At 39.6% G+C, this 26,919-nt stretch overlaps 1 protein-coding gene across 6 annotated transcripts in view; it reads left to right on the top strand.

The window, feature by feature from the left end:
* Positions 1 to 26,919, top strand: part of rims2a (regulating synaptic membrane exocytosis 2a) — a 1,169,411-nt gene that overhangs the window by 293,271 nt on the left and 849,221 nt on the right. For all 6 annotated transcript variants that reach the window (XM_072570612.1, XM_072570611.1, XM_072570619.1 and 3 more), the window contains one exon: positions 11,036 to 11,246. In XM_072570612.1, coding sequence (XP_072426713.1) covers positions 11,036 to 11,246 — 211 coding nt within the window. The remainder of the gene's footprint in view (positions 1 to 11,035; positions 11,247 to 26,919) is intronic.

Here is a 26,919-nt window from a genome sequence, read left to right as displayed (position 1 = left end):
ACATTAGCCACAGTCTTCCAGCACCTCACCTGTGACTATTGATGATACAAATGTCTCAGCAAAAGGCCCAGCAATCACTTCTCTAGCTTCCCACAGAGTTCTCGGGTACACCTGATCAGGTCCTGGGGATTTATCCACCTTTTATACATTTCACGACATCCAGCAATTCCTCATCTGTAATATGGTCATTGTCCAAGGTGTCACCATCTATTTCCCTACGTTCTATGTCTTCCATATCCTTTTCCACAGTAAATACTGATGCAAAATACTCATTTAGTATCTCCTCCATTTTCTGCAGCTCCACACAAAGGCCCCCTTGCTGATCTTTGAGGGGCCCTATTCTCTCCCTAGTTACCCTTTTGTCCTTAATGTATTTGTAAAAACCCTTTGGATTCTCCTTAATTCTATATGCTAAAGCTATTACATGTCCCCTTTTTGCCCTCCTGATTTCCCTATCAAGTATACTCCTACTTCCTTTATACTCTTCTAAGGATTCACTCGATTATCCTGTCTATACCTGACATATGCTTCCTTCTTTTTCTTAACTAAACCCTCAATTTCTTTAATTATCCAGCATTCCCTACACCTCCCAGCCTTTCCTTTCACCCCAACAGGAATATACTTCCCCTGGATTCTCTTATCTCATTTCTGAAGGCTTCCCATTTTCGAGTCATTCCTTTCCCTGTGAACATCTGCCCCCAATCAACTTTTGAAAGTTCTTGCCTAATACCGTCAAAATTGGCCAGCTTGGATAGTGAAGGCGGCATTTGATATGCTTTCCTTTATTGGTCAGAGTATGGAGTATAGGAGTTGAGAGGTCCTGCCGCGGCTGTACAGGACATGGGCTAGGAATGTTGCGTGCAATTCTGGTCTCCTTCCTATCAGAAGGATGTTGTGAAACTTGAAATGATATCTGTGGTGCTTCTGATTTGTGACTATTCTAATCCATTGGAACTTTGAATTTGTGTTTTTATGCTGTGATGTGTTTTGAGCAGCCAGAAAGCTGGCTGAATTGTCTTACTACACTCATCACCAAAATACTTATAATTGAGGATGATCAAATCAGTCACGACCTCAACAATTGGTGAAACGCTCTCGATGGGCTAAATGGTCTCTTTCTGCCCCTGCATCTTTATAGTGTAATTTTTTGTCTGCAATTGGAGTTCGGGTGCAGTCATTAAGCATTTTGTCTTTGGATAATAAAATGGGTCCAGCAGGCAATAATTTTTTCTAGCTATGCTCGTTCAGTAACGTCTCATTTCTAAGCGGATTGAAGACTAAGTCAGAGAACTGAGCACAAAAATCTCGGCTATCATCTCTGTGCAGTGCTGATGGAGTACATCACTATCAAAGGTGCTATCTTTCAGGTGCAATGTTCAAGCAAGGCCTTTTTAAAATCCCAAAACATTACCTTGTAGAAGATTGGAGGAATAACCCCATTCTCATTGTCAATATTTATGTTTGCTCAAACACATTTAAAATATTATCTGGTTACTTTCCAAGATTGATTTTTCCAAGAATGTATTGTGTGTAAATTGGCTGATGCATTTCCTATTTTTCAATAGTAACTGCAACTCATTCGAAACATCCTTCCAGTATCCATATGATGAATCCACCTCAGGATCTTGTATGTTTCATCAAGATCACCTCACATTCTACTAAACTCTAATGGGTATAGGTGCAATCTGCTCAACCTTTCTTCAGACAAAGTTAAAAATCACACAACACTAGGTTATAGTCCAACAGGTTTATTTGGAAGCGCAAGCTTTCGGAGCACCGCTCCTTCATCAGGTAGCTAGTGGAGCAGCATCATAGGGCAGGGATCTTATTGCAAAAGATCATAGTGTTATACACTGATGCAATATATTGAAGAAGCCTACATTGCTGTTAAGTCTTTCATCTTTTAGAATGAGCTGCAGGTTTTGATTCATCAATATGTAAATCCCAGGACGTCTTTCAAGTCACATTCCCGAGATAACTTAAGATTTTATATTTTAAAAAATGACATGTCCGCTCAGTCAATGCATTAAAAGGTGTGAGGTCAGAGGCTGTAAGTATTCCAGTCTTGGGTCAGACTGGTTCTATTTTCAAAGTAGGAATTTATAAAATGTCACATGGATCATTGAAAATATTGACTGCTTACAGATTGTGTGCTTTTACTACAACTACTTGTGATTCATGTACCAGAACACCCTATATAGCTCTGTGTTTATTGATCTTTACCACCCCGCAACCTAAATAGTATTTTGCTCCACTAATTTTCTTGTTAAAGTGACAGATACACATTTTTCTGTCTTGCACCAAAACTTCAAATTATTGCTCAGTCTCTTCACTTGCTTCTATCCCTTTGCAGACTCTCCCTCCTCTTGACAACTTACTTTCTTGTCTTGATTTGGAAATGCCAGTGTTGAACTGAGGTGTTTAAAGTTAAAAACGACCCAACACCAGGTTATCGTCCAACAGGTTTATTTGGCAGCACTAGCTTTCGGCGCGCTGTTCTTTCAGGTGTTTGTGAAGTATAAGAGCGTAAGACACAGAACTTACAGCAAAAGTTTACAGTGTGATCTTACTGAAATTATATAGTGAAAAAACCTGGATTGTTTGTTAAGTCTCTCATTTTTTTAGAATGAACAGTTCTTTTATATGTAAATCACAAAACTTTTTAAAAGTTACATTCTCAAGTGCACTTTAACAATTGGTCTCATGTCAGCCCAGATAATGCATTGGAGGTGTGAGGTGCCCTGTGTGAGACTGTCTGTGCCACAATGTTCAGACTAGTTCTAATCTAAAAAAACAGGTTTACAGACTCTTACATGGATTCATGCAGTTTTTGAGCAAAATAAAATGTAATTCTGCAAGTACAAGTTCACCCCACAAACTTGTGTGTGCGCGCACATGGTTGTCGGTGGGGGAGATTATGTGTCTGTGAGAGTGTGTGTGTGTGTGTGTGTGTATGTGTGTGTAAGTGTAAAGGGATGTAAGTTTGTGAGAGGGTGCGAGTGTGTGGGAGTGTGTGTGAGCGTATGAGAGAGAGCTTCTGTCTGAGAGAGAGGATCTGTTGTAGTGTATCTATCTGTCTGTCTGTGTGTGTGCGTCTATCTACACAGCAAGACACTGTAATGACCTCCTCAGGAGACAGACACGAGCTGCAATCGACAGGGTACCCTTTGTTGTCCAGTACTTCCCAGGAGCTGAAAAACTACGCCATGTTCTTTGCAGTCTGCAACACATTGTCAATGAGGATGAGCACCTCGCCAAGACCTTCCCCACACCTCCACTTCTTGCCTTTAAATGATCACTAAACCTCAAACAAATCATTGTTTGTAGCAAACTGCCTGGCTTTCAGGACAACGCCATCCAACCTTGTCATGGTAGATGCTGCAAGACGTGTCAGAGTGTCGGCATGGATACTCCATTACACGTGGGGACACCTCCCACCGTGTACGTGGCAGGTGCGCATGTGACTCAGCCAACATTGTCTATCTCATACACTGCAGGTAAGGATGCCCTGAGGCATGGTACATTGGCAAGACCAAGCAGAGGCTACGGCAATGGATGAATAGACACCGCACAACACTCAACAGACAAGAATGTTCCCTCCCAGTTGGAGGATACTTCAGTGGCCTGGGACATTTGACCTTGGACCTTCGGGTGACCATCCTCCAAGGTGGACTTCTGGACAGGCAACAACGCAAAGTGGCTGAGCAAAGTTTGGTACCCGAGAAGATGGCCTCAACCAGGACCGTGGGTTCATGTCACACTATATAGGTGACCCCATTGCACGATACACACAGACACAAGCACAGACGCACACACATGGGCAGAAGCGTGCGCACACACACACACACACACACACACTGCTACACTCACTCCTACAGGACCATATACTCACACAGACACCTCTCTCATACACAAGCTCTCTCTCATACGCTCACACACACACACTCCTACACTCACTCTCACACATGCACCCTCTCTCAGGCACTCATAACCCCCCCCACATACACACGTGCACATACATACATGAGTTTGTGGGATGAATTTGTACTAGCAGAATTACATTTTTGCTCAAAAGCTGCATGAATTCATGTAAGATTCTGTAAATCCATTTCTTAGGTCAGAATCAATCTGAACAATGTGGCACAGACAGTCTCACACAGGTCACCTCACACCTTCGATGCATTATCTGGGCCAATTGTTAACGTTTACTTGAGAATGTATCTTTAAAAAAGTTCTGTGATTTTAATATGAAAGAAGTGAAATCAACATGTTCATTCTAAAAGATAAGAGACTTAACAGACAAATCAGGTCTTTTTCAATATATAATTTCAGTTACATCACACTGCAAGCTTTTGCTCTAAATTCTGTGTCTTACGATCTTATACTCCACAACCAGCGGTCCGAAAGCTAGTATGTTTCCAATTAAACCTGTTGGACTATAACCTGATGCTGTGTGAGTTTTAACTTTGTACACCCCAGTCCACACTGGCATCTTCAAATTATTAAAAAAAAGTCTTATTTTGAACCATTGGGGTGAATTTTGAGGGTCTTTGAAGGGTTTCATTTTGCTGTTATGTGAATGCAGAGGTAGAGAGGTTGATTTGGGTTTGACAGTCTGTCTTGTAACAACTTGAATCTACAAACAATGGTCCAGTGCATGTTTGTGCTCTTTTTTGCAGTTTTGGCTTGCTGCTGGCTGGGCTCCTTAAAGCCAACTCAACATGTTACCTAAAAGGCAGTTCTTGATGGGATTAGTCCAAGCCAATACTAAAAAGGCAGGTTTCTTAAAGATAATTAGCTGAATAGGAGTTAAGAGGAATAGAATTGCTCCTTCTTACTTTAAGTTGCAAATTGCTGTCAGTCATCCCTCATCCCACACCTCATGATCTCAATCAGTATGTTATTGGGGAAGAATCTTGCTTCAATATCTGAGTATAAAACCTTTATGGGGCTGAATTACATATTGCAATTTTGGACTTGGGGTCCTCATGATTTCTCATCAAAATCTTCTTGAAGTGTTTTGTTAAAGCAATGTGTTGACTGCCTGAGTTCTTAAATGCTGCTTGTTTGTTTATTAGTCATATTCACCTCATTTCCTAACACTGTTTACTTTACCATCTTTCATATGTAACATACTGTTTTTGTTTTACTCCATCAGATTGCTAATTTTCCCTTATTTCTGTTCAGTTATTACACTGTGTACTCATTGGTATTTAGTACTATTCATACGGAGGTGGCAGAGGATGGAACAGAAGCAGCTGTATTTTTGGTTTTTGAGGTTAACTACTTTGCTTGCTGTTACTCTATTCAGAAGACAATCACAAAAGTAAGACTCTCAACTTTGAGGGAGCTGAAGCAGCAGATTGCTGTGACCATTGTCTGCCACCTGGGAAACAGACGCCAGAATTTATTTGCATCTGGTCCTCAGTTTCCATAAAATTACTGGAAGCACTGTGGAATGAAATTATAGGAACAGAGTTGGAGTATCTCTGAGAACTTCCCAGCCATCAGGATAGCACTGGTAGAGCCCCCTCTTTGCTTATAACATTCAAATATTTGATTAATTATGTGAAATTGTTGTCACATGGAGATAGTTCTCTGTAGCTATTAAACATTTGTGTTGGTTAAGAATTTTTGTGAGAAGGTTGAAGGATAAGACCAAATAAAGCTCATATAGAATTATTTTGGCAGAATTGCTAGTTGTGAAAAGCTTTATTGTTTGGATATGTGGATCAAAGAGGATAGTTTATGCACTCTTGATGAGGAAACATGATACTGGAGAGTGTAATTTTTGGACTTTAATATCAACCATTGCTCTAGCTCTAACCTTGATGAATCTAATCGATCTGGTGTCTAGAGCTGACTGTGAACCCATTTCATTACCAGAAATTGCAGAACTCAACACTATTTTAATGACTGAATTTTTTTCACCTTTTGCTTAACATCAAGCATTTGAACTATAATGAGAATATGACCCTTAAAACTTGTGCAATCACCAAAAACAAACCAATAATATGGTAATTCAAGATTTAATTGAGTAACTGAGGTATGAAACTTAGCTGTCCTGTGTGACACAAACAGAACATTTCAATAATTACAACTGACAATGTTGAAACTCATGTTACTATACAATTGTTATTGCTTTGTGGCTGTTAAAATTGTTATGACCAAGTTAGTTGGTGCGAAATTGACTTCTCTCTCTATCCCACTGCTGAATTTGTTACAGCTGGGTTTGATTTGAAAAGGGTGGTGATATCACTAATTCAATATACTTGACTCTGTTGTTCAGTATAAGAAATAAATAAGCACAGCTCCTCAAGTAAACAATTAATCAATTGATTTTGTTGCTGAAACTCTGTCAAACCTGCAGAAAATATTAACAAGGGGATTTAATATATACAAGTCAACCCTACCATTCACTGCTTCAAAAATAAAACCCAATCCTTCAAGGATGAAAATAAAAGCAATCCAACAATGATAGAGTCCAATTGGTCCTCACTTGCTATCCCACTAGCCTCCTCATTCAAAGGTTTTTAAGTTGCTATTTCCATTACCTGTAGTTTCTCTGTTCTGGTAAAGTTACATATTTAATAAGTTAATTTTTGTTCAAGTTATAAATTTGGTGATCAACATCTGTTATTTGGAATGTCTTGTTAGGAACAACTGAGTAGTTTTGAGTGTCGCTGAATGTTTTAAGATCACTGTGTTGGGAAACCAATGATAGCAAGCCAAACCAAATCAGCTTCACTATTACTGTTTTATAACAATATGCCCACTTGATAATATCTGTACATAAATTAATGTAACCAGCAAATTACACTATTTGTAATTACACAAATTTGTAATCATAAATTACAAATTATGTCTGCATAACAACAAAATACACAAGGGATCTATGGCTTTATAAATAGAGGCAACTTAAACAATAGTTTAAAAAAATGCAAAATTTATATAAATCACTAATTGTGCCTCAACTGGACTAATGTCCAAACCTGTGCCTATACTTTAGGAAATATATAAGGGCTAGGGGAATTCCAGAAGTAATTTATCAGGTTAGTAGTATGGTGAGAGAATTCAGTTATGTAGAGGAGCTAGAGAAGATTGTTTTGAGAGCAGAGAAAATTAATGGATAATAGGAAAGGAAACTGCTTCTGGTAGAAGGTTTAGTAACTGAAGGAGACAGATGAAGTGTGATAAAATGGGTGTTGCAAGTATTTTTGTCTAAGAGAATGATTTGTTACAATCTGGAATGAACTCTTCAAAGTTTGGTCGAAACAAACTTAATCACACCTTACAGAAAAGAAATTGATAAAAACTTGAATGACTACAAATTGCAGCATTATAAAGCAGGGAGATTTATTGGATACCTCTTTCAAAGAGCCAGCACAAACATGATGGACTGAATGGTCCCTTCATATGCTGTAGGTTTCAATGAGAGACTTTTTTCATGTGTGACTTTGATCAGTGGTAGGCTTAGGAATAAAACTGTCAAGATAATTATGGCTGTCAATTTTTCCATTTTTTTTCAAATCATCAGTTGCATGAATTTATTGGCTGTCCATAACTGCAGCAGAAAACATTGTAAATTCTTTATTAATGCATATGAAAACGAATATTTCACTTGCCTCGGATCATCAACAATAGCACATTAGGTAAAATAGTTTAGTTCAGTGTTCCTGGATTTCCCAGGGTGATGAGATTGATGGATAGCATTGACAGAGTTAGTCAAATCTCAACTTGCTTACATTGCCTGTGTAAATTGAAAGAGGTTCTGGTCCCTTGCAATAGAAGGTGTTTGTGAGCCCCAGTAATGTCACAAATTGCTTTTGTGCCAGTGCTTATGATGATTTGAATCCATAGTTGTGTCCTGTGTTTCTTCTTCAAGTGGAGGTCAGTCTGGGAAAAAGACTATTGAACAGCAGTTGGTTAGAGGACATATTCTTGTGAGTACTGGAGACTTGTTAGAATAAAGCTTACAGCAGCAGAGAGTTCTAAGTGTGTAAACATTAGGATCTAAATTTCCTCCTTGGTTTAGAATGAATTTCGATCCTGCAAAACTGACTTTTCCACATGATTTCTGTTATCCAAGGAACTACACCTAACTCCTCCTTGAAATCTTTCAGTGTTTTGACCTCTACTGCTTTCTGTGGCAGAGAAATCCTCAGGCTCATCATTTTCCGAATGAAGAAGTTTCTGCTGTTCTCAGCCCTAAATCTCCTACCCCCTATCCTTCAACGGTGACCCCAGCAATATATAGTTGTATTGCAATTGGCTTTAGTGTGCATGTATTTAATTATAATGTATGCAAGACCAAAGTGGCAATGTATGTCAAGTCAGTATTTAATATGGCAAGAAATTAACTCTCTCTCATGAGGAAGAAACCCAGGAAAAATAGTATGTGAATGCTGCCCATCCAATTTATCACTTTTTTGCATTTAATGACATAGATTGATGTCTTATCTGAAGCCTTATCTTCTCACCTCCACCAAAATTAAGTTTTGAGTGGGATTGCTCATAGTTTATCTTCCTGCCCCACTGAAAGTTGAGGATCATTTAATGCCTTCATGCTGATGCTGCTGGGATTAACTCATTTGCAAGCTGACCTGTCTAACGTGGCATGCATATCTGGCCAAACTGCGAGTCACTTGTCACCTCATGGTGGGGAGCATCCCCTCCATCAAAGACGATAGGTGTCTGATCAAGAGGCTGGATATTGGGAAAGAGAGACCTGCTGAGAACCAACTTTCTGCACCTCTCTTCTTGCAAACTATTCCCCTCCCATACTTACCTGTGAACTTGGGCTCCAAGTTTCCTTGACAACAAACACCAACTACCCAAGGCAATGCAAAGCACAAGAATGGCTAATCTCTCTTTGGCAGACCTCAGTAGCTGAAATTTTCTGCGCCTGTTCTTGGTTCTTGGCATTGTCTCACGTTTTTGGATTGGTTTGTGATTTAGTGGGTGTTCCCAAAAAGAAGAAATATGATGTCTCTTGACCTCTTTCAGCTAGCTGTCAAAATTCCTGATGCCACTACATAATTTTGCTCATTGGTCTCATGAATGTTGTTTGCTGGAATTAGTTAGAATTCACCTAAAATATCCAAATAATAAAAAGAGCTCAGCTTTTAGACTAGATTTTGCTCGGGTATATGTGACCACTTAGTTGTTTTTATTTTATTGGAAGGTTGATGAAGACTCATAATGTCAAATATATTGTGTGGTACAGTCTTCAATTTGTGAGATATGATGATTAATTTCAAAGGAACAAGAAATATGTTCTTTGTGTGCAGCTGAAGATAATTTTTTAACTTATTTAGGAAATGTAAATATTCTGTAATTAACTTATTCATGGCACACTGTGGAGCGGGTAGTACTTGAAACAAGGCTTCCTGGTCTCAAGGTAGGGACTCTGCCACTGCATCACAAGACCCCTCAAAAATTGCTGATGGCTTACACAGCAATTGCACAAAATGTGTATATAAAGAGAGATTTAAGAAAATATTTTTTCTTCAACTTTTTATGTATACAGTAGAGTTTACCTGATATTAATTTTCTAGCATGCTTGAAAGAAAGTGGGCATGGCTTCCTTTCATGGGAGTTAAGACCGATTACATTTCCCCAAATTTACAAAATAGGAATGGAAAGTAGATATATGGTGGAGAAATTGATTATGACCTTCTCAGGTGCAAAACCAGCAATGCATAAATAGCATGTACTCCATTGGGAAGGCTTAGGCCAGAGCTTACTGGAGTTCTTTTTTCTGCAGTGAGCCTTTTGATGCCAGTTCAGTCAGTGCATCCAAAGATTGAAAATTATGGAAGTGGAAGATATTAGTGAGGTGAAGGGAGTCCAAACAGAGGCGAGATACACCAGAGGAAGGGCCAAGCAGAGATACACTTGCAACAAACAAATTAGTCACCTATTGCTTTGCAGGCTCTGTTGGTGTCACCAGTTGTTTTAGATTGGGCTATTCCCACAGTATAAAACTAATACCTTGCTTATCCTGTGGCTGCTCCATTGTGCCATAGTTATCTTCGAACTCACGACCCCAGTTTGTTTGTTTGGCAACCCGGCAAGAGGTTGCAAGCCACAGTTTAGGAATTCTTGCATTGGGGTCACCCAAATTTGAGACTCAAGTTTCATTTCAATAATTTGAGTGAATTGTTAGTGCCTGTAGTGCAGCCAGCTTCCTCATTTAAAGGGTGAATTTCTGAGTGCTTGTTACCTCACCAGTGGCTCTTGAGTGAACAAAAACAGAAATTGCTGGGAAGGTTCAGCAGTGTCTATGAAGGGAAATCAGATTTCATCTTTCAGGTCTGGTGACTGTTCCTCAGAACTTTAAAAAAATAAACCTTTTAAAATAAAAAGACTTGCTCTATTTTGCCCGGGTGCCACTGTTTGATTCCATGGAGATACAGACACAGCCTGACCAGTTTACTGGCAAATAAATGTTGCACAAAGAATCAATTTCTTCCCCCAGTCTTCTCATACATAAGTTGATTGTTTTAAAATGACGTGTTGAGATCACTGGACAAGGCATATGTATCCAATGAAGATATTTAACACTGCTGTAACTTGGCGGATAAGGTTTTAATTCAGGAAAATAACGTTTCTAACTTCTTTTAAGAACCAAACCTATCATTAAAGTACTGCATGTACGCAAACATGGAATGGCATATTACACTCTGATATCTGTTGAAGGCAGGCTAGGTTTTAATTCGTGCCATACACATCAGTATTGCTCTATTCAACTAAATTGACAAAATATTGCACTGACTCTGACTGTGACACATGCATGATTTTCAAGTGCGTCTGACACTTGGTGGTTATTAAATTGTGTCTTGACCACAACCCTAGAGGGATCTTGTCAGTTTTTCTAACCGGGGACAGACAAGCAGGTACAACTACAAAATTGGAACTTCAGAATACTGCTAATTTCCAGCAAGCCATTGGAACGATGAGAAAATAATTGTAGAGGAACAGAATTTAATTTCCCTTCCATGAAATGACTTTTTGCCCTTTTTGATATCTGCAGGAAATTGCACCAGCAGTTCGAAATGTATAAGGACCAGGTAAAGAAGATGGGTGATGAAGCACAGCAACAACAGGAACAGAAGAGTGATGCACCCACCTGTGGAATCTGTCACAAAACCAAGTTTGCTGATGGCTGTGGTCACATCTGTTCATACTGCCAAACAAAATTCTGTGCTCGTTGTGGAGGACGGGTGTCACTGCGATCCAATAAGGTACGTTGCCTTTCACTTCAGTCAGTAATAACTGTAAAGCTGTAATTGATTAACATTGATTTGATTTAATTTAGATTTAATTATCACGCACTCAGGTACAGAAGTGAAAAGTGTACAATGTCACCACATATGGCGACCTCAATTTTTTTTGGATTAATGGCGTCCTTCGTTTCATTTTTATCCTGAACATGTTTAATTAATCTTATTTATCAGGTGTAACTTTACTACCCAATGTGTCCAAATCAGACGTTTACATTTTTGATCTTTCCGGGCTTGATACAATGTTAAGAGATTTGTGGACTTAATTTTCCACCTTGCACTATACTTGGGTTTGTTTAATCATAATGGCTGAGTAACTCACTGAACTATATTTGCAAAATATATTATTGATCTTTTCCTATGGTGTTTTCTTATTATGTACCCATCCCCCAGAAAAGCGGATGGGTACCTTGGTCCTACATGTCTGTTAATAGTTCACCTGAGATACCTGTGTGGATTGGACTGAGTAGGATCTTTAGTGACCCAGCCACTAATTTGTCATGATGTTACTTTCTGCTAAATTTGGGATCAGAAGTGTAATATAGCAGTTGGAAATTACAGGTTACACATTTTTCAAATATAATTTCTGACTTTAAAGGATAATTCTGCAAACTGGTTCTCCTGAGTTGTTTACAACATTGCTCTATTAGAATTAGGTTTATTAGATTCCTTACTGTTTGGAAACAGGCCCTTCGGCACAACCAGTCCACACCGACCATCCGAACAACAACCCACCCAAACCCATCTGAATGATGCACCTAACACTATGGGCCAATTCACCTGGCCTACACATCTTTGGACTGTGGGAGGAAACTGGAGCACCTGGAGGAAACCATGCAGACAGTTGCCAGAGGCTGGAATCGAACCTGGGACACTGGTGCTGTGAGGCAGCAGTGCTAACCGCTGAGCCACCGTACCACCTCTTTATTGACACGTACTCTCATGAGTGCAGTGAACAGTTTACAAAGTCTCCAGTTAAAGCGCCATCTTACTTAAAAAAGAGGTGCCTAGATACAGGATCTTAGGAATAATTGAGAAAAGGTTCAGCATTACAGTCTCTCAAGCAGGTAAAAACCAAATCATCCGCCGACATTTCCGCCACCTCCAAAAAGACCCACCTGGGATATATTTCCCTTCCCAGCCCTTTCTGCCTTCCGCAAAGACCGTTCCCTCCATGACTACCTGGTCAGGTCCACGCCTGCCCCCCCCCCCCCCCCCCCCCCCCCCCTCCCTCTCCCATCCTGGCACTTTCCCCTGCCACCGCAGGAATTGTAAAACCTGGGTCCACACCTCCTCCCTCACCTCCATCCAAGGCCCTAAAGGAGCCTTTCATGTCCATTAAAGTTTTACCAGCACATCCACCAATATCATTTATTGTATCCGTTGCTCCCAATGCGGTCTCCTCTACATTGGGGAGATTGGACGCCTCCTAGCAGAGCGCTTTAGGGAACATCTCCGGGACACCCGCACCAATCAACCACACCGCCCTGTGGCCCAACATTTCAACTCCCCCTCCCACTCTGCCGAGGACATGGATGTCCTGGGTCTCCTTCACCGCCGCTCCCTCACCATCAGACACTTGGAGGAAGAATGCCTCATCTTCTGCTTCGGAACACTTCAACCCCAGGGCATCAATGTGGACTTCAACAATTTCCTCATTTCCCCTTCCCCCACCTCACTCTAGTTCCAAACTTCCAGCTCAGCACTGTCCCCATGACTTGTCCTACCTGCCTATCATCTTTTCCACCTGTCCACTCCACCCTCCTCCCTGACCTATCACCTTCATCCCCTCCCCCACTCTATTGTACTCTATGCTACTTTCTCCTCACCCCCACCATCCTCTAGCTTATCTCTCCACCCTTCAGGCTCTCTGCCTGTATTCCTGATGAAGGGCTTTTGCCCGAAATGTTCATTTTACTGCTCCTCGGATGCTGCCTGAACTGCTGTGCTCTTCCAGCACTACTAATCCAGAATCCAGTCTCTCAAGCAGACTGAGCCAGGCCTCACCTCCAGACTGAGCCATGCTTTGTTCCTGAACCTTGCCTCCAGTCCACGCTGAACTTAACCTGGGCTCCCTGCTCTTGCTGCTGCGGACTAGGTCTGCCTATTCTTGCTGCTGCTACAGATGCTGGGGGATGTTGCTCTCAGTCAAATTGGGCTCACTATCCCCACAATGGCTTTGCTCCACTCTGCTGGCCTCACTCTCCTCTGCACTGATTATATCTGTAATGTACAAACTCGCTCTGCACTGAAGGTAAATAGATTAAAGTAAGAGAAAAAAAGAAAGAACCACACCCAAGAAATTCTAGTTTTGTTCCTGTTTTCAGTTTCTCTCTTGGCTGTTTGAGTGCCAGATGCATTTTCCTGATTATCTATTCATTTCAAAAACAATATTTTGAACCCATGGAACCATTTCTAAAAAGTGGAAAAATTGTTACAAATGACAATTCTGCGTATTTAATAAGAGTTCAATGCAGCTACACACTGCCTTCAAGCAGCCATGTACCTTGATGTCAAACACAAATTATGCAGGTGATCAAAGTGCCCAAGTACTTGAGCTACTTGTATTCATTCTAATAATACTTTGAAAAACATCCAGAGTAATTTCATTTTAAATTGCACAATCCATCAGGATGACACCAAAGCAACATATCTCATTTAGTACAACGAATAAAAGAACATCAACTCTGTATTTAAATTAGCATTGTGACTAACTGAACAGAATTTGTGTAAGATAGGTCATGTCTCTTCGATACTTGAGTTCAAATGAATGTGGAATGATGAGGTAAAGAACTCTGCAAGAGTGAATTTGGATACCTTTGCACTTCCTGCTGAATCTGGTTCCACTGCACAGAAAATAGCATTAAGTAAGCAAGTTTCATTAGGTAGATTAGAACAAAGACTGATATGAGAACTAACCATCTCAAACCACTCTGATGTTCTCTTATAGAAAACTCGCTCTTAGGAGAATCTAGGACCAAGGGGGCAGAGGCTCAGAATAAATGGTTCCTAATTTAAGACTGAGGATGAATATCTTCTCTTCGAGGGTTGAGTATCGTTGGAACTCCTTGCACAAGTGTTGTGGGAAGAGTCCTGTGTATTTTTAATGCTGAGATAGATGGATTCTTGAGATAGAGGGATTTCGAGAATTGTGGAGAAATGGTAGGAAAGTGGATCTGAGGAGTATCAGAACAACCTCAATCCTTGTGAATGGGGGAGCAAGCTTGAGGTGCCAAATGGCATACTCCTGTTCTTATTTCTTATGGTCTTATTGTCTAACTTCATGATGTAGCCACTACAGTGTTGGAGAGTACAGATTGTAATTTGAAATCCTTATATTGATGAAACACAAATCAAATATGTTTCACTCTGGACCAAGCCCCTGCTATACCTGACAGTCATACAGCAGACCCTTTGGTCTAACCAGTCCATGCTCACAATAATTCCAATCTAAATTAGTTCCAACAGCCAGTGTTTGGCCCATTTCCCTCGAAATCTTTGCCATCCATGTATTTACTCAAATGTCTTTGAAATGTGGTAACTGTACCTGCATCCTCCAGTTCCTCTGGAAGTTCATTCCACAGACAAACCACTCTGCGTTTTCTTAAAAGAAAGTCGCCCCTTAATTCCTTTTTAAAACTTTCTCCTCTCATCTTAAAATATGCCACCTACTCTTGAAATCCCCCATCCAAGGGGGGACTTTGTGGTCCTAGACTCTCCCATGAGGGAGTGTTCTATTTTTAAAAAAAACATCGTATCAGTTTGAGATGGTCATTTCTTGTATCAGTCTTTGCTCTAATCTGTCTAATGAAGCTTGCTTACGTAATGCTACATTCTGTGCAGTGGAGTCAGATTCAGCAGATACCTGCCATTCACCTTATGTATAATCCTCAGGATCTTATAAACCTCTACAAGGTCATCTCTTAACCTCTTCCATTCCAGTGAAGAAAGTCTCACCTATCCAGCCTCTCCTTATAACTCAAACTCTCCATTCCCAGCAATGTGCTGAAAACTTCTTCTGAACCTCCTCCAGCTTAATAACATCCTTCCTATAACAATATGACCAGAACTGGACGCAGTATTCCAGAAGAGGCTTCAATAACTCTGCACAGTCCCAACATGACATCCTAACTCCTATACTGAAAGTTCTGAGCAGTGAAGATAGGCCTGCTAAATGCCTTCTTAACCACCTTATCTATATATGATGCAAATTTCAAAGAACTATGTACTTGAACCCCTAGGATTCTATTCTACAGCACTACCTAAGGCTGTACGTTCACTTGTTTAAGTCTTGTATGAAACATGATGGTGCTTGGTGCAGACAAAATAGGAAGCACTGTCTCGCTATAAAAGTCGAAAGAGTACATTTTTCTAGCTTATTACAAATGCAAATAGTTGTTTAGATGCTTAATTTCTAATTTATGCAAAATCGTCTTCTAAAATTTACTTGACTGTAGCCATTTTGGGAAACAAGGCGAAGGATGAAATTCAGTTGAGCGGAGGGTTGGGTGTAAGTGAGAGGTGTGTTAAGCAGGAAGCGAGTCTGCTACCACCACCATTTTGTGATATGGAGGTGCTGGTGTTGGACTGGAGTGGAGAAAGTCAGAAGGTTAGAGTCCAACAAACTTATTTGAAATCACAAGCTTTTGGATCGCTGCTCCTTCATCAGGTGAAGTACTTCAAAAGCTTGTGATTTCAAATAAACCTGTTGGACTATAACCTGGTGTTGTGTGATTTCTGACTTTGACCACTATTTCGTATCAGGTACCAAAGTTGAAGTTCACTCTTTTGGTATTTTGAATGCTTTAGCTTTTTTGCATCGAGAAGGGGTCAAGTGAATGAAAGTCATAATTGAGTACCTTCCAACTTATCAATGGTGTATTGATAGTTTGACCATGATGGAACTATCTGTGGAATATGGAAAATGTCAATGCCGACAAAATATGAAAATGTCAAGTTGAATTAGCAAGACTTATTCACTTAAATGAATAAGGTACAGAAACAAATATTTCTCCTCATGTTACTACAAGAGCGTGCATGCTATAAATTCTAGGACAATACATTTTGTGTTTAAGCCATGACTAAAGAAAATGGTTTTGGTTTACTCATAACTTTTGTTCTACTTCCCCAACTGTTTTCAGACTTTTCTGAAATGCTGCATGGAGAACATGACTTTAAAATCGGTCCAATGGCCCTAATTTTAACTTTGAATGCATTCACAGCAGGGAAAATCCCCTCTTGAGGGAGAGTTTAACATGATATCTGGTTTATTTTAATAATTAAGGCATAACAACTTGGAAAAGGAGGAGGTTAGAAGCACCCTCAAGCTTGCTGCTCAATAAGACCAGGATTGTTTCATAGGATCAAATGTCTGATTTTCACAACTCTTTATTTCCAGTCTTGAATATACCCAATGATTAAACATCCATAGGCCTCTGGGAGTGAGTAATTACCACCCTCTGAAAGATTACATTTCTCAAAACTTGAGAAGAAAGTAATTTTTCTGAAACAACAGCTCTATTTCTGCCTTTTAAAGATCCTGCCAGAGCTTCTTAATATTTCCAGCATGTTGTGTTTCTATTTCTGCTTGCTTTCTTGTGAGAATAGAAACATTCTTTTGGATAGTCAGAATTTTACAGTCACTTGAAAATGTTAGGTGAGATCCTATTCCATGATTCTTGCTTGCATTCATTGGCACTCAATTTTTCACTGGCTTAAAATACTGCTGCACTGCCAACCTGGGCACCAACATTCTGGGGTGAATCATTTGCTAGCCCTCATGGGGAGGTTACCAACAAGGAACAAGAGAAGGCCCCTCGGCCCTTTAAGCCTGCTGTGCCATTCAATTAGATCATAGCAGATTTGATACTTGCCTCACCTCTACATTCTTGCATACCCACAGTAGTCTTGCATCCTTCTTATACTTAAGAATCTATCTACCTCTGCCTTAAACATTTAAAGATTCTGCATCCATCGCCTTTTAAGGAAAAGAATTCCAAAGACTGTCAATACTCTGAGAGAAAGGAGGGTGGAGGTGGGTGAAGAGGGAAGGTAGTAATATGTCTAGCTCAACATTGGCCAGTATCTGGTAATTCAGAGCTGATGGTGGTGTGGTTGCCAGGATCAGCAGCAGCTAATGTCCAGTGGATTTGGATGGAATTTACTTGACTATAGACATTGTGGAAAAGAAGGCGAAGGATAAAAATCAGTTGAGCGGAGGGGTGGGTGCAAGTGGAAGATGTTAAGCAGGAGCCAGACTGCTACCACCACCTTTTGTGATATAGAGGTGCTGGTGTTGGATTGGGGTGGCGAACATCAGAAGGCTATAATCCAATGGATTTATTTGATCAGCAGCAGCTAATGTTCAGCGGATCTGGATGGAACGAACAGGGATGTTGCTGAGCTCAGCATAGCTAGCCCCAGTGGATCAGAAAATTTGACCGGGGTGGGGGGGGGGGGGATCCTAATAATGTAGAAACATTAATTGATGTTAAGAGGTCAAATTTATATATAAATGGCCTGTAATAATGTGTGGGGATCAAGTGAGGGTAGATATGGTGAAATAAAGGGCAAAGTGAAAGTAGGAAGCAGGTCAATAAGCAGGAAGCAGGTTATGAGTTACCCGAGGTTGACCGAAAGGGACAGAATTTAGAAATGAAAGAGTGACGAGCAGAAAGGGCCACAAATTGTAAAAATGTTTTTTTAAAAATAAATTTAAGGCCTTAATTTATTTTTATTTGACTCAAGGTTGCATTTGTAGCTTAAAAATAAATGTATTCTAGACACAGATAAGTATGTATCAACCGGATGGACATTACAGAGACATCATTGAAAGATAATGCTAAGGTTGTGTTCTATACTTTGAAGGGTGCTGAACAACAGGATGCTAAGGAAAAGTGATAAGGTAGTTTGGTTAATTAAGGATGGCATTAGGTCATTATTGAGAGATGACTTTAACTTGAAAGATTAAAATGAGGCATCAGTTTGGATAGAGGTACTTAATTAAGTTATGACATCCCTTGTGGAAATTGTTTATAGGCACCCTAACAGTAATTAAACTACAGAACAGAGCGCACAGGGGAAAAAATAAATGGGACATGAAAGAAATGCGTGTCAATAACCAAAGGTGATTTTAATCTGCATATAGTTTGGGCGAATCAGATTGGTAAAAGTAGCCTGGAAAGTGAGTTCCTGGAGTGCCTTCATAGCAGTTTCTTCGAGCTTTGTCTTCTCGAGTTAATGAGAGAAAAGATTGTCCTGGACTTTGAAATGTGTAATGAGACAGGATTAACTGAAAACCATATGATCAAGGACCCTTTAGTTGACAGATAACAACATAACTACATGTTCAGTTTAAAAAGAGATTAAGAGGTGTTGGTCCATGACTAGTATTTGAAACCCAGCTGAAGGTAACTATGGGTGTATGAAGGTGGTGCTGGCTAAGGCAAGTGAGGAAATAAGTTTAAAAGTAGGATGGCAGAATTCTAGTGACACTCATTTAAACAGATATTTAATATCTCTCAGCCAAGATTTATCCCTGTGAAAATTTAAGGCACTTTGGCAAAGAAGTATTATCTGTGGTTGAATAAAGAGGATAAGGATATACTAAATTAAAAAAAAAACATACTATACAAATCAGCAAAGATTAGTGATAGGTTAGGCAGACTTCAAAAAGGGGCAAAGAGTGACTGAAAAGTTGCATAGCAGAGTGAGAGAGAAAGATGGCCAGTTATATAAAAAAAATAAGAATTTCTAGAAGTATTTGAATAGGAAAAAATAACTAAAGTGAACTTTGATTCTCTGAGAGTGAGTCAAGGAGATTCATAGTGGAAAATAAAGGCAGAAGCTTCGAACAGGTATTTTTGTGTCTGCCTTCTGATCGAAGAAGAAAAGTAATTCTCAAAGATGATTCAAAATGACAACGTGATTGGGAGGGATGAACCTAAAACAATCGCCATCATATGGGCAAAGGTGCTAAGAAGGCGATTAGACCTAAAGGTTGCCAGGTCCCTTGGATCAGATAGCCTATGGTCCTTCGGCTTGAAAGGAAGTAGCAGCACATATGGTCAATACATAGGCTATAACCTTCCAAAATTTGCCATCTTTTGGAAGTATCTCAGCAGATTGGAAAATGTAACACCTTTATTGAAGAAAGAAGGAAGCCAGAAAGCAGGTAGCTATAATTTAGTTTGCCTAATATCTGTGATAAGAAGATACCATACTTCTGAAAGGAGGTTGCAGAAGGGTTTTAAAAAATCAAAATGTGATTAGGCAGAGACAGCAGAGTTCAAGGGAAATTGGGTTTAATCAATCAGAGTATTTTGATTAAGAAATATTCATGGTGGATAGAGTAGAACTGGTGTGTACTGTGTACTTGAAATTCCAAAGGCATTTAATAAGATGCCACATCAAAGGTTGTATAAGATAAGAGCACTTGGTGTGGGATGAGGGCGTGGAGAGAAGCTGGTGTAGCACCTTTGATAATGGATTGGTTTAAACATATCTTTTACAGGCTGGAAAGCTGTGACTAGGAGACTGGCAAAAGAATCAGTGCAGGGTCCTCAAGTATTTACAATCTCTACCAATGATTCTGGTGAAGGGACTGAATGTATGGTTGCTAAATTTGCCATTGACACCAGGATAGGTAGGAAAGTAAGTTTTCATGTGGGAGTGTGTTCAAAGTGTAGACTGTTTAGTGAGTGGCCAAAATTTTCTGGAAGGAGTATGACATGGATATATGGGAACTTGTTCACTTTGGCGGGTGTAATAGAAAAGCAGTAATGTATTTAAATGGGTAGAGAATGCAGAATTTGCTGGTACAAAGGGGCCTAGGGGTCCTGGTACATGAATAGCAGAAGGTTAGTGAGTAGTTATAGTAATTAGCAAGGTAAATGAAATATAAAGGAATTTTCTTTTTCAACAATTGTACTGTGTGTTGGTGCGACAATATCTGGAGTACTATATGCAGTTTTGATATCATTATTTGAAAGCAGTTCAGAGCAAGTAGGCTGAACTCATTCGTGGGCTAAGGGCTTATTTTACAAAGAAAATGAATAAGTTCGGCCTGCCTGGTGTCAGTGGATATTACCTTCAATAAAAAGCACTGAGGCTCCAGAGAAGATCAGAAGCATAGATGCAGCCTTAATACTTAGGTAAAGTGGTCCTGCTTCCTGAAGATTTTACAGGACACTTCTTCCCTTGTCATGGCAAATTGGTTGAAATCACTGAGTTCAGCCAATACACAAAAATTTAGAAGAATGAAGTGATCTTATTGAAACGTAAAAGATCCTGAAGGGTTTGAATCGAGATTTTGGGTGGAAGTTTCCTCTTTCAAAAGGGACTAACCTAGTCAATACAATTTGTGAATTAGAGACTTTCATTTTAAGGCAAATGACAAGAACATTTTTCTGAGAGAATCATTTAGAATGTAGAATTTGCTTCCCCAGATGGTGGTCGTGGATAACCAGCTATGGATCTGGATCACTGTAGTACTCATCAGATTGTGACCCTGAATCTACTCTCAAAGGTGCACTCACACAGGTGAATGTGACAGTACTGGAGGAGGGTGCAGGTGAGCACCATGATGGTACCTTCTCTGTGGGTTGGGAGTAAAGGTTGGGTTAGTTGTGAAAGAGCTGGAGGTGTTGCTGAGCTGGGGAATCAGGCTTCTTCTTCCTTTTTTTTTTAAAGTGGCTGCTTGTACCTGGTTTGGAAAAGAGAAAGAATAAGCTGATTATCACGTGCACTTCCTTATTTCACTCTGTTGTCATATCTGACAGCAGCAGATTGGAGGTGTCCTCACTGGCTTTCTGTGAGAAACCTGTCTGTCCATTTGATGCAGGGATAGTCGTGGTACTCCCATGTCAGCTCTATGACTGATGGAAAATTGGTGATGATGCAAATTTTTGGTGCACACCTGCCACTCTAGCAGCTTTTCCTTCTGTTGTGGATAATTTTGTCATGCAGACAGACAAATAGTGGGATTGAGTATATTGGGATAGGTGCACGAGCAGGTCATGAGAATGCATGAGCCCTTTTCAGTTAGTGCTTAACAAACTCACTATGCTGCAACTGAATGAACATTGACTGTATGAGATGGCTGTCGTTCATTCAGTGCATCTATAGATAGAATTAAGATCCCCTAATAGGTACAGTAGTCTGAGTAAATTAGCAAGTTCCAAATTCTCATCAAAATGTGAGGAAAAGTAGTTTCTCCTGAATGCCTTATTCATTTGTGATTAATTTGTTTCGATCATTATTTTGATATCTCTTGATTTTATCATAGCAATCATAAATCCCCACAGTGTGGAAACAGACCACTTGGCCGAACAAGTCCACACTGACTCTCTAAAGAGTAACCCATACCGACGCGTTCCCCTACCCAATTTCTCTACATTTACCCCTGACTAATGCAGCTAACTTGCACATCCTTGAAGATATGGGCAATTTAGCATGGTTAATTCACCTAACCTGCACATCTTGGGAGGAAACCTGAGCCCCTGGAGGAAAACCTCGCAGATACAGGGAAAATGTGCAAACTCCACACAGACAGTTGCGAGAATCAAACCCAGATCCCTGGCGCTGTGAGGCAGCAGTGCTAACCACTGAGCCACCATGCTGCCCATGCTTTAAGTCCCGTGGAAACTTATCTTTTAGCATTTTAAATGCATTTCTTTATTGATATCAGTATGTTTTACAGTCAACTGTGTACTTTTGAAGTGTTACTGAAATGTGGTATCAAACTTTTCACATTATAGGGTCTCATTAACAGATCAATAATTGCTATAGGAGATCTAATGTGATGTTGTGATAGTGCTATGAAATTTTCTTCTTTTACATCCAACTGAGAGGTGTATATCATTCCATGAATTAACTGAAAACCTTTTGATCCTCCAACAGTGCTGTACTGAAATGTCAGCCCAAGCTATATGTTCACAGATTAATATCTGATCCCCCCAACCTTTTGTCTCAAAGGTAAGGGTGCTACCATTGAATTATGACTGTTACAAGATTTGGCAGAATAGATTGTAAAAGCATTCAGTAATACAGTAACAATTCATTTCAAATTTAATAATGGGAGAGAATGACCCACCGATTTGGAATTCTGTGTATCTGAGGCAGTCAATGCTAAGTCTATGGTAATTCCATTTTTTGTCCTTCACTGATATATTTCTCCCAATTGGCCTTTTGTGTGAATATTAAACTTTGAAACCATTTGACAAGATTTTATTTTAATTTTGTGAAACATGGTACTACTAACTGTAATGTTTCAAACCAGCTCTTTTATTTTGATTTTTTTATTTAACAGTCCTGGATGCAGGAAATTGATTACTCCATATGTTTTGGAAGAAACAATTGGAGTAGCCTTTTCGGCCCTTTAATTAGTGTTCATTTATACTCAAATCACTTTCAAAGCATTTCATAATTGCATCATGTATAATTACAGCACACCAAGTTGATATAGTGTGAGCACATATCTACATTGCTAAATAAGTTTTGGTTAATGGCATAAGCAGTTGCCATTTTCATACTTGTGATTTGGGAATGTGGTTGAAAATTAATGTTGTCCTTCAGTTGCTTGTTCAGTGACCAAAGGGTCTATTTCCATGCTGTACATCTCTATGTCTCTATGACTGCAAATGGAGTCTGCATATGGTGTTAAAGTACTGTTTTGACATATGATCACAACCTAGTCAATAAAATATTCATCAGATCCTTGAAAATGTTTTAACCTTACTGATATGCATGTAGGCATTTCAAATTACTGTGAACTACTTGAAGCAAGTAACCCAGTTGGCAAACATCAGTCTTTTCCAAGCAATTGATTTGGTACAAGGTTCATCCTTTTAAACATATATTTTGAAATTTGTTATAAATACAAGAATAAAATGCTCATTTTATTCTTTTGTCCAGTCATGTGTGAAACAGGCCAATGGCTGGACGAGAGTTTCCAAACTCTGACTTGTTCAGATGTGAAAATTGGGGCTGTCATATGTCTTGTATAACAAGAGTGACTTCACTTCAAATGAACCTCAGTGGTTCTAGAACACTATTATTTGCCTGGTGGTCATGTTATATAAATGCAAGTCTTTCTTTTCTTCCATTCCTCATTCAACCAGGGTTGGTTGCCTAACTTAATGACCATGGTAGAGTGTGATATATGCTGGTTCATACAGTTACAGATGGTGGTGAAATGTATTGCTCCTGTTGCTAATTGGCACAGTGGCTTATTGAAGCTCAACTTTAAGTTGCTCGGCGTTCTAATTCTCTTCTATCTAACATGGCCATTGTGTAATGTTGTACAGTGGACAATGTCCTCTGTGTGAAAGCAGTACCTTTCATCTGTTCGCTGTGATTTTAAAAAAACCCTGAAATTGCTAGAGAAACTCAGCACATCTGGCAGCGTCTGTGGAGAAACAGAGGATTCCTGATGAGGGTCTTATGCCAGAAATGTCGATTCTTCTGCTCCTTGGATGTTGCCTGATCTGTCCTTTTCCAGCAACGCACTCTCGACACAGATAAAACGTGCCCGGGGCTGGAGGACAGAGATCTTGTGATTCTGTTGTGTTGCACTGTGCAACCACTTGGTGGGCAGGATATGGTGTTTGAGAAGTTTGTGACATTCTGTCATGAATGATGAATGGGATGATTTTGTAAGAATGATTGTGCTGAGGTTTTGCTTTTGGCACAGGAACCCAGATCTTGGTGAAGAGGACTTTAGAGGTCACTGGCTTGTATCAAAATCAAATGCCAAGATTGATATCTGCTGGTCTGTCCAGTTTTTATTCATGTTATACAGTGCCCTAGAGATTTTGATACACTGAGTGACTTGCTTAGGTATAAATAATTAGATTGCTGTCAGTCTGCAGTCATGTAGAGCCAGATTGACATAAAGGCAACAGGTTTCCTTCAAAAAGATATTAATGAATACGGTTAATTTTGAATGATAGCTGTTGTTTTCATTGTCTCCATTACTAATTCTAGCTTTTAATTTTCACTTTCATTATTTGACTGAATTCGAATTCCCCAATGCCGTGATGAAATTTACATTTATGTCTCTCGAAAGCATTAAATTAGATTAGATTCCCTACGTTGTGGAAACAGGCCCTTCGGCCCAACAAGTCCACACCGACCCTCCAAACAGTAACCCACCCAGACCCATTCCCCAACCCTATATTTACCCCTGACTAATATACCTAACACTATGGCCAATTTAGCATGGCCAATTCGCCTGACCTGCATATCTTTGGATTGTGGGAGGAAACCGGAGCACCTGGAAGAAACCCACGCAGACACATGGAGAATGTGCAAACTCCACACAGACAGTTGCCCAAGGTGTCTGTGAGGCACAGTGCTAACCACTGAGCTACTGTGCCGCCCCACCCGAGTCTCTGTATTTTTATTTCAGTAACATTAACACTATGTTAATGTTACGTTTATTTGAAAAAAAACCTGACTAGCATTCTCTAAAAGTGGAAAGAATTTTCCTTTCTAATTAAGCGTAAAAGTTTCAGTGATGTGCTGCTAAATAATTATGGATTAATACTGCTCTCTTTCTTCAGGATATTCCTGATACAGCTTATTAATAATCATTCATTGAAAATTACTTTGTAAAACCATTGGGGTGCAGAGATGATTACATTATGATACAGGACATTGTCGTCATATTGCTTTTCAAATAAATTTAGGATTTTTCACCATAGCAATTTTTTTCTGTGATCTGTTAAGTCATACTTTGATGCTCCATAGTTAAGTTGCATTAATCTACTGTATTGTAGTAAACAACTTTTCTATATATCTTGTAGAACTATGAACAAAGTTTTGTGCAAACTTCCATCAATAGTGTTAAAATTTTTATATTGGACTTTGTTGCACCTGGCAGCTTTGTTCTGTTACTCATTATGTCACAACATTTTCATTTTGGATGTTATCTTTAAATCTTTAATGTGTATTGTTGTTTGTACTTCTGTGTTTTATAACCTGTGAATTCTGTCACTTATATGTGTTTATTCTGACATAGCTTGCAACAATTTTATGCCATGCTAAATAATGTTTTTTTGTTTCTCTTCCCCTTGTCTTCCTTCCCTTTTTACCTTTCTTGCTTTCTTGGATTCTTGCTCCAGGAGGACAAAGTGGTCAGAATCTATTTTTCACTTTATGTATTTAGTGCTGATATTGTGGTGATCCTTGACTTTTCTTTTCAACTGGTTTTAAAATTTGTTACCATTTTGTTTTCTCCATTTTGAGGATTTTCTTCTTGAAATGGAAGTTAGTGAGAAGAATTCAGGTGCATGTTTGAAAACAGTTTAAATCACTGGAGGAAATGGAAACGCTGACATTGTTTTGAGTATAGGAATAGCTCAGGAATTGCTTTGTGGTACTCAAGTAACAACAAGTTGAAGTTGTACAGGTACATAAAATACATCTAAATATTAAAGTCTTAAACACTTGTGCTAATGGTGCAGTGGTAATGCATATGTTGTGATTGTGAGACTTAGCCAATCAACAAGATACAATTAGTAATTATATAGGCAGAAGTGGGTACTGCAGATGCTGGAGATTAGAGTCCATATTAGTGTGGTGCTGGAAAAGCACAGCAGGTCAGGCAGTATCTGAGGAGCAGGAAAATCAACATTTTGGGCAAAAGCCCTTCATCAGGAATGAGGTCATTCCTGATGAAGGGCTTTTACCCGAAATGTCGATTTTCCTGCTGCTTGGTTGCTGCCTGTCCTGTTGTTTTCCAGCACCACTCTAATCTTAGTAATTGTATGTTGACTTTGAGGAATTAAACATCCCAAATAACTTGTCAAAAATAAACTTTTGACAGCAAACCACTTAAAGACATATTATTGCAGATGACGAAATGTTTAGTCAAACTTCTGGTATTAAGGAGGTTTTTGTTGGAGGAAATACAGAAAAGCTGAGAGGTTTATAGAGGGAATTCAGGATCATAGGACCTTGGCAGCTAATGGCATAACCTTCAATGGTGGAACAATTAAAATGAGAGCAATGCTCAAAGCTTGGAAATCTCCTGAGTTGTTGGCTTAAAGTGTAGAGAGAGGTGAGGCCATAAAATGATTTGAAAATGAGGATAAAAGTTTAGAATTGATGTGTTTCTGGGGTTGGGGAAATGTAGGTCGGTGAATAAAGGGATAATGGCCAGCCGGAGCTGGATAGAAGATCTTTGATGCACATCGAGCAGTTAAACAGTTAACATGTTGAAGTTAAATGTGAAGCAACTTGAAAAATTGAATGGAGAAAGTGAGGACAGCAGATGCTGGAGATCAGAGCTGAAAATGTGTTGCTGGAAAAGCGCAGCAGGTCAGGCAGTATCCAAGGAGCAGGAGAATCGACGTTTCGGGCATGAGCCCTTCTTCAAGGGCTCATGAAGAAGGACTCATGCCCGAAACGTCAATTTTGCTGCTCCTTGGATGCTGCCTGACCTGCTGCGCTTTTCCAGCAACACATTTTCAGCTCTGAAAAATTGCAAGGCCAACAGAACTCCGAGAGTCATGAATAAATGAGGGTTTGAGAAGCTGATCAGTTGAGACAAAGGTGGCTAAGGTGATGTTGTTGATCAATTTTGTTGTCAGAGAGTAAATTCAGCAATTGGAAGCCATATTTCTAGCCCTGA

Source organism: Chiloscyllium punctatum, chromosome 5, assembly GCF_047496795.1.
Source record: "Chiloscyllium punctatum isolate Juve2018m chromosome 5, sChiPun1.3, whole genome shotgun sequence".
Taxonomy (NCBI): domain Eukaryota; kingdom Metazoa; phylum Chordata; class Chondrichthyes; order Orectolobiformes; family Hemiscylliidae; genus Chiloscyllium; species Chiloscyllium punctatum.
Note: the sequence above shows the minus strand (reverse complement) of the source record. Positions and strands in the feature narration are given on the sequence as shown.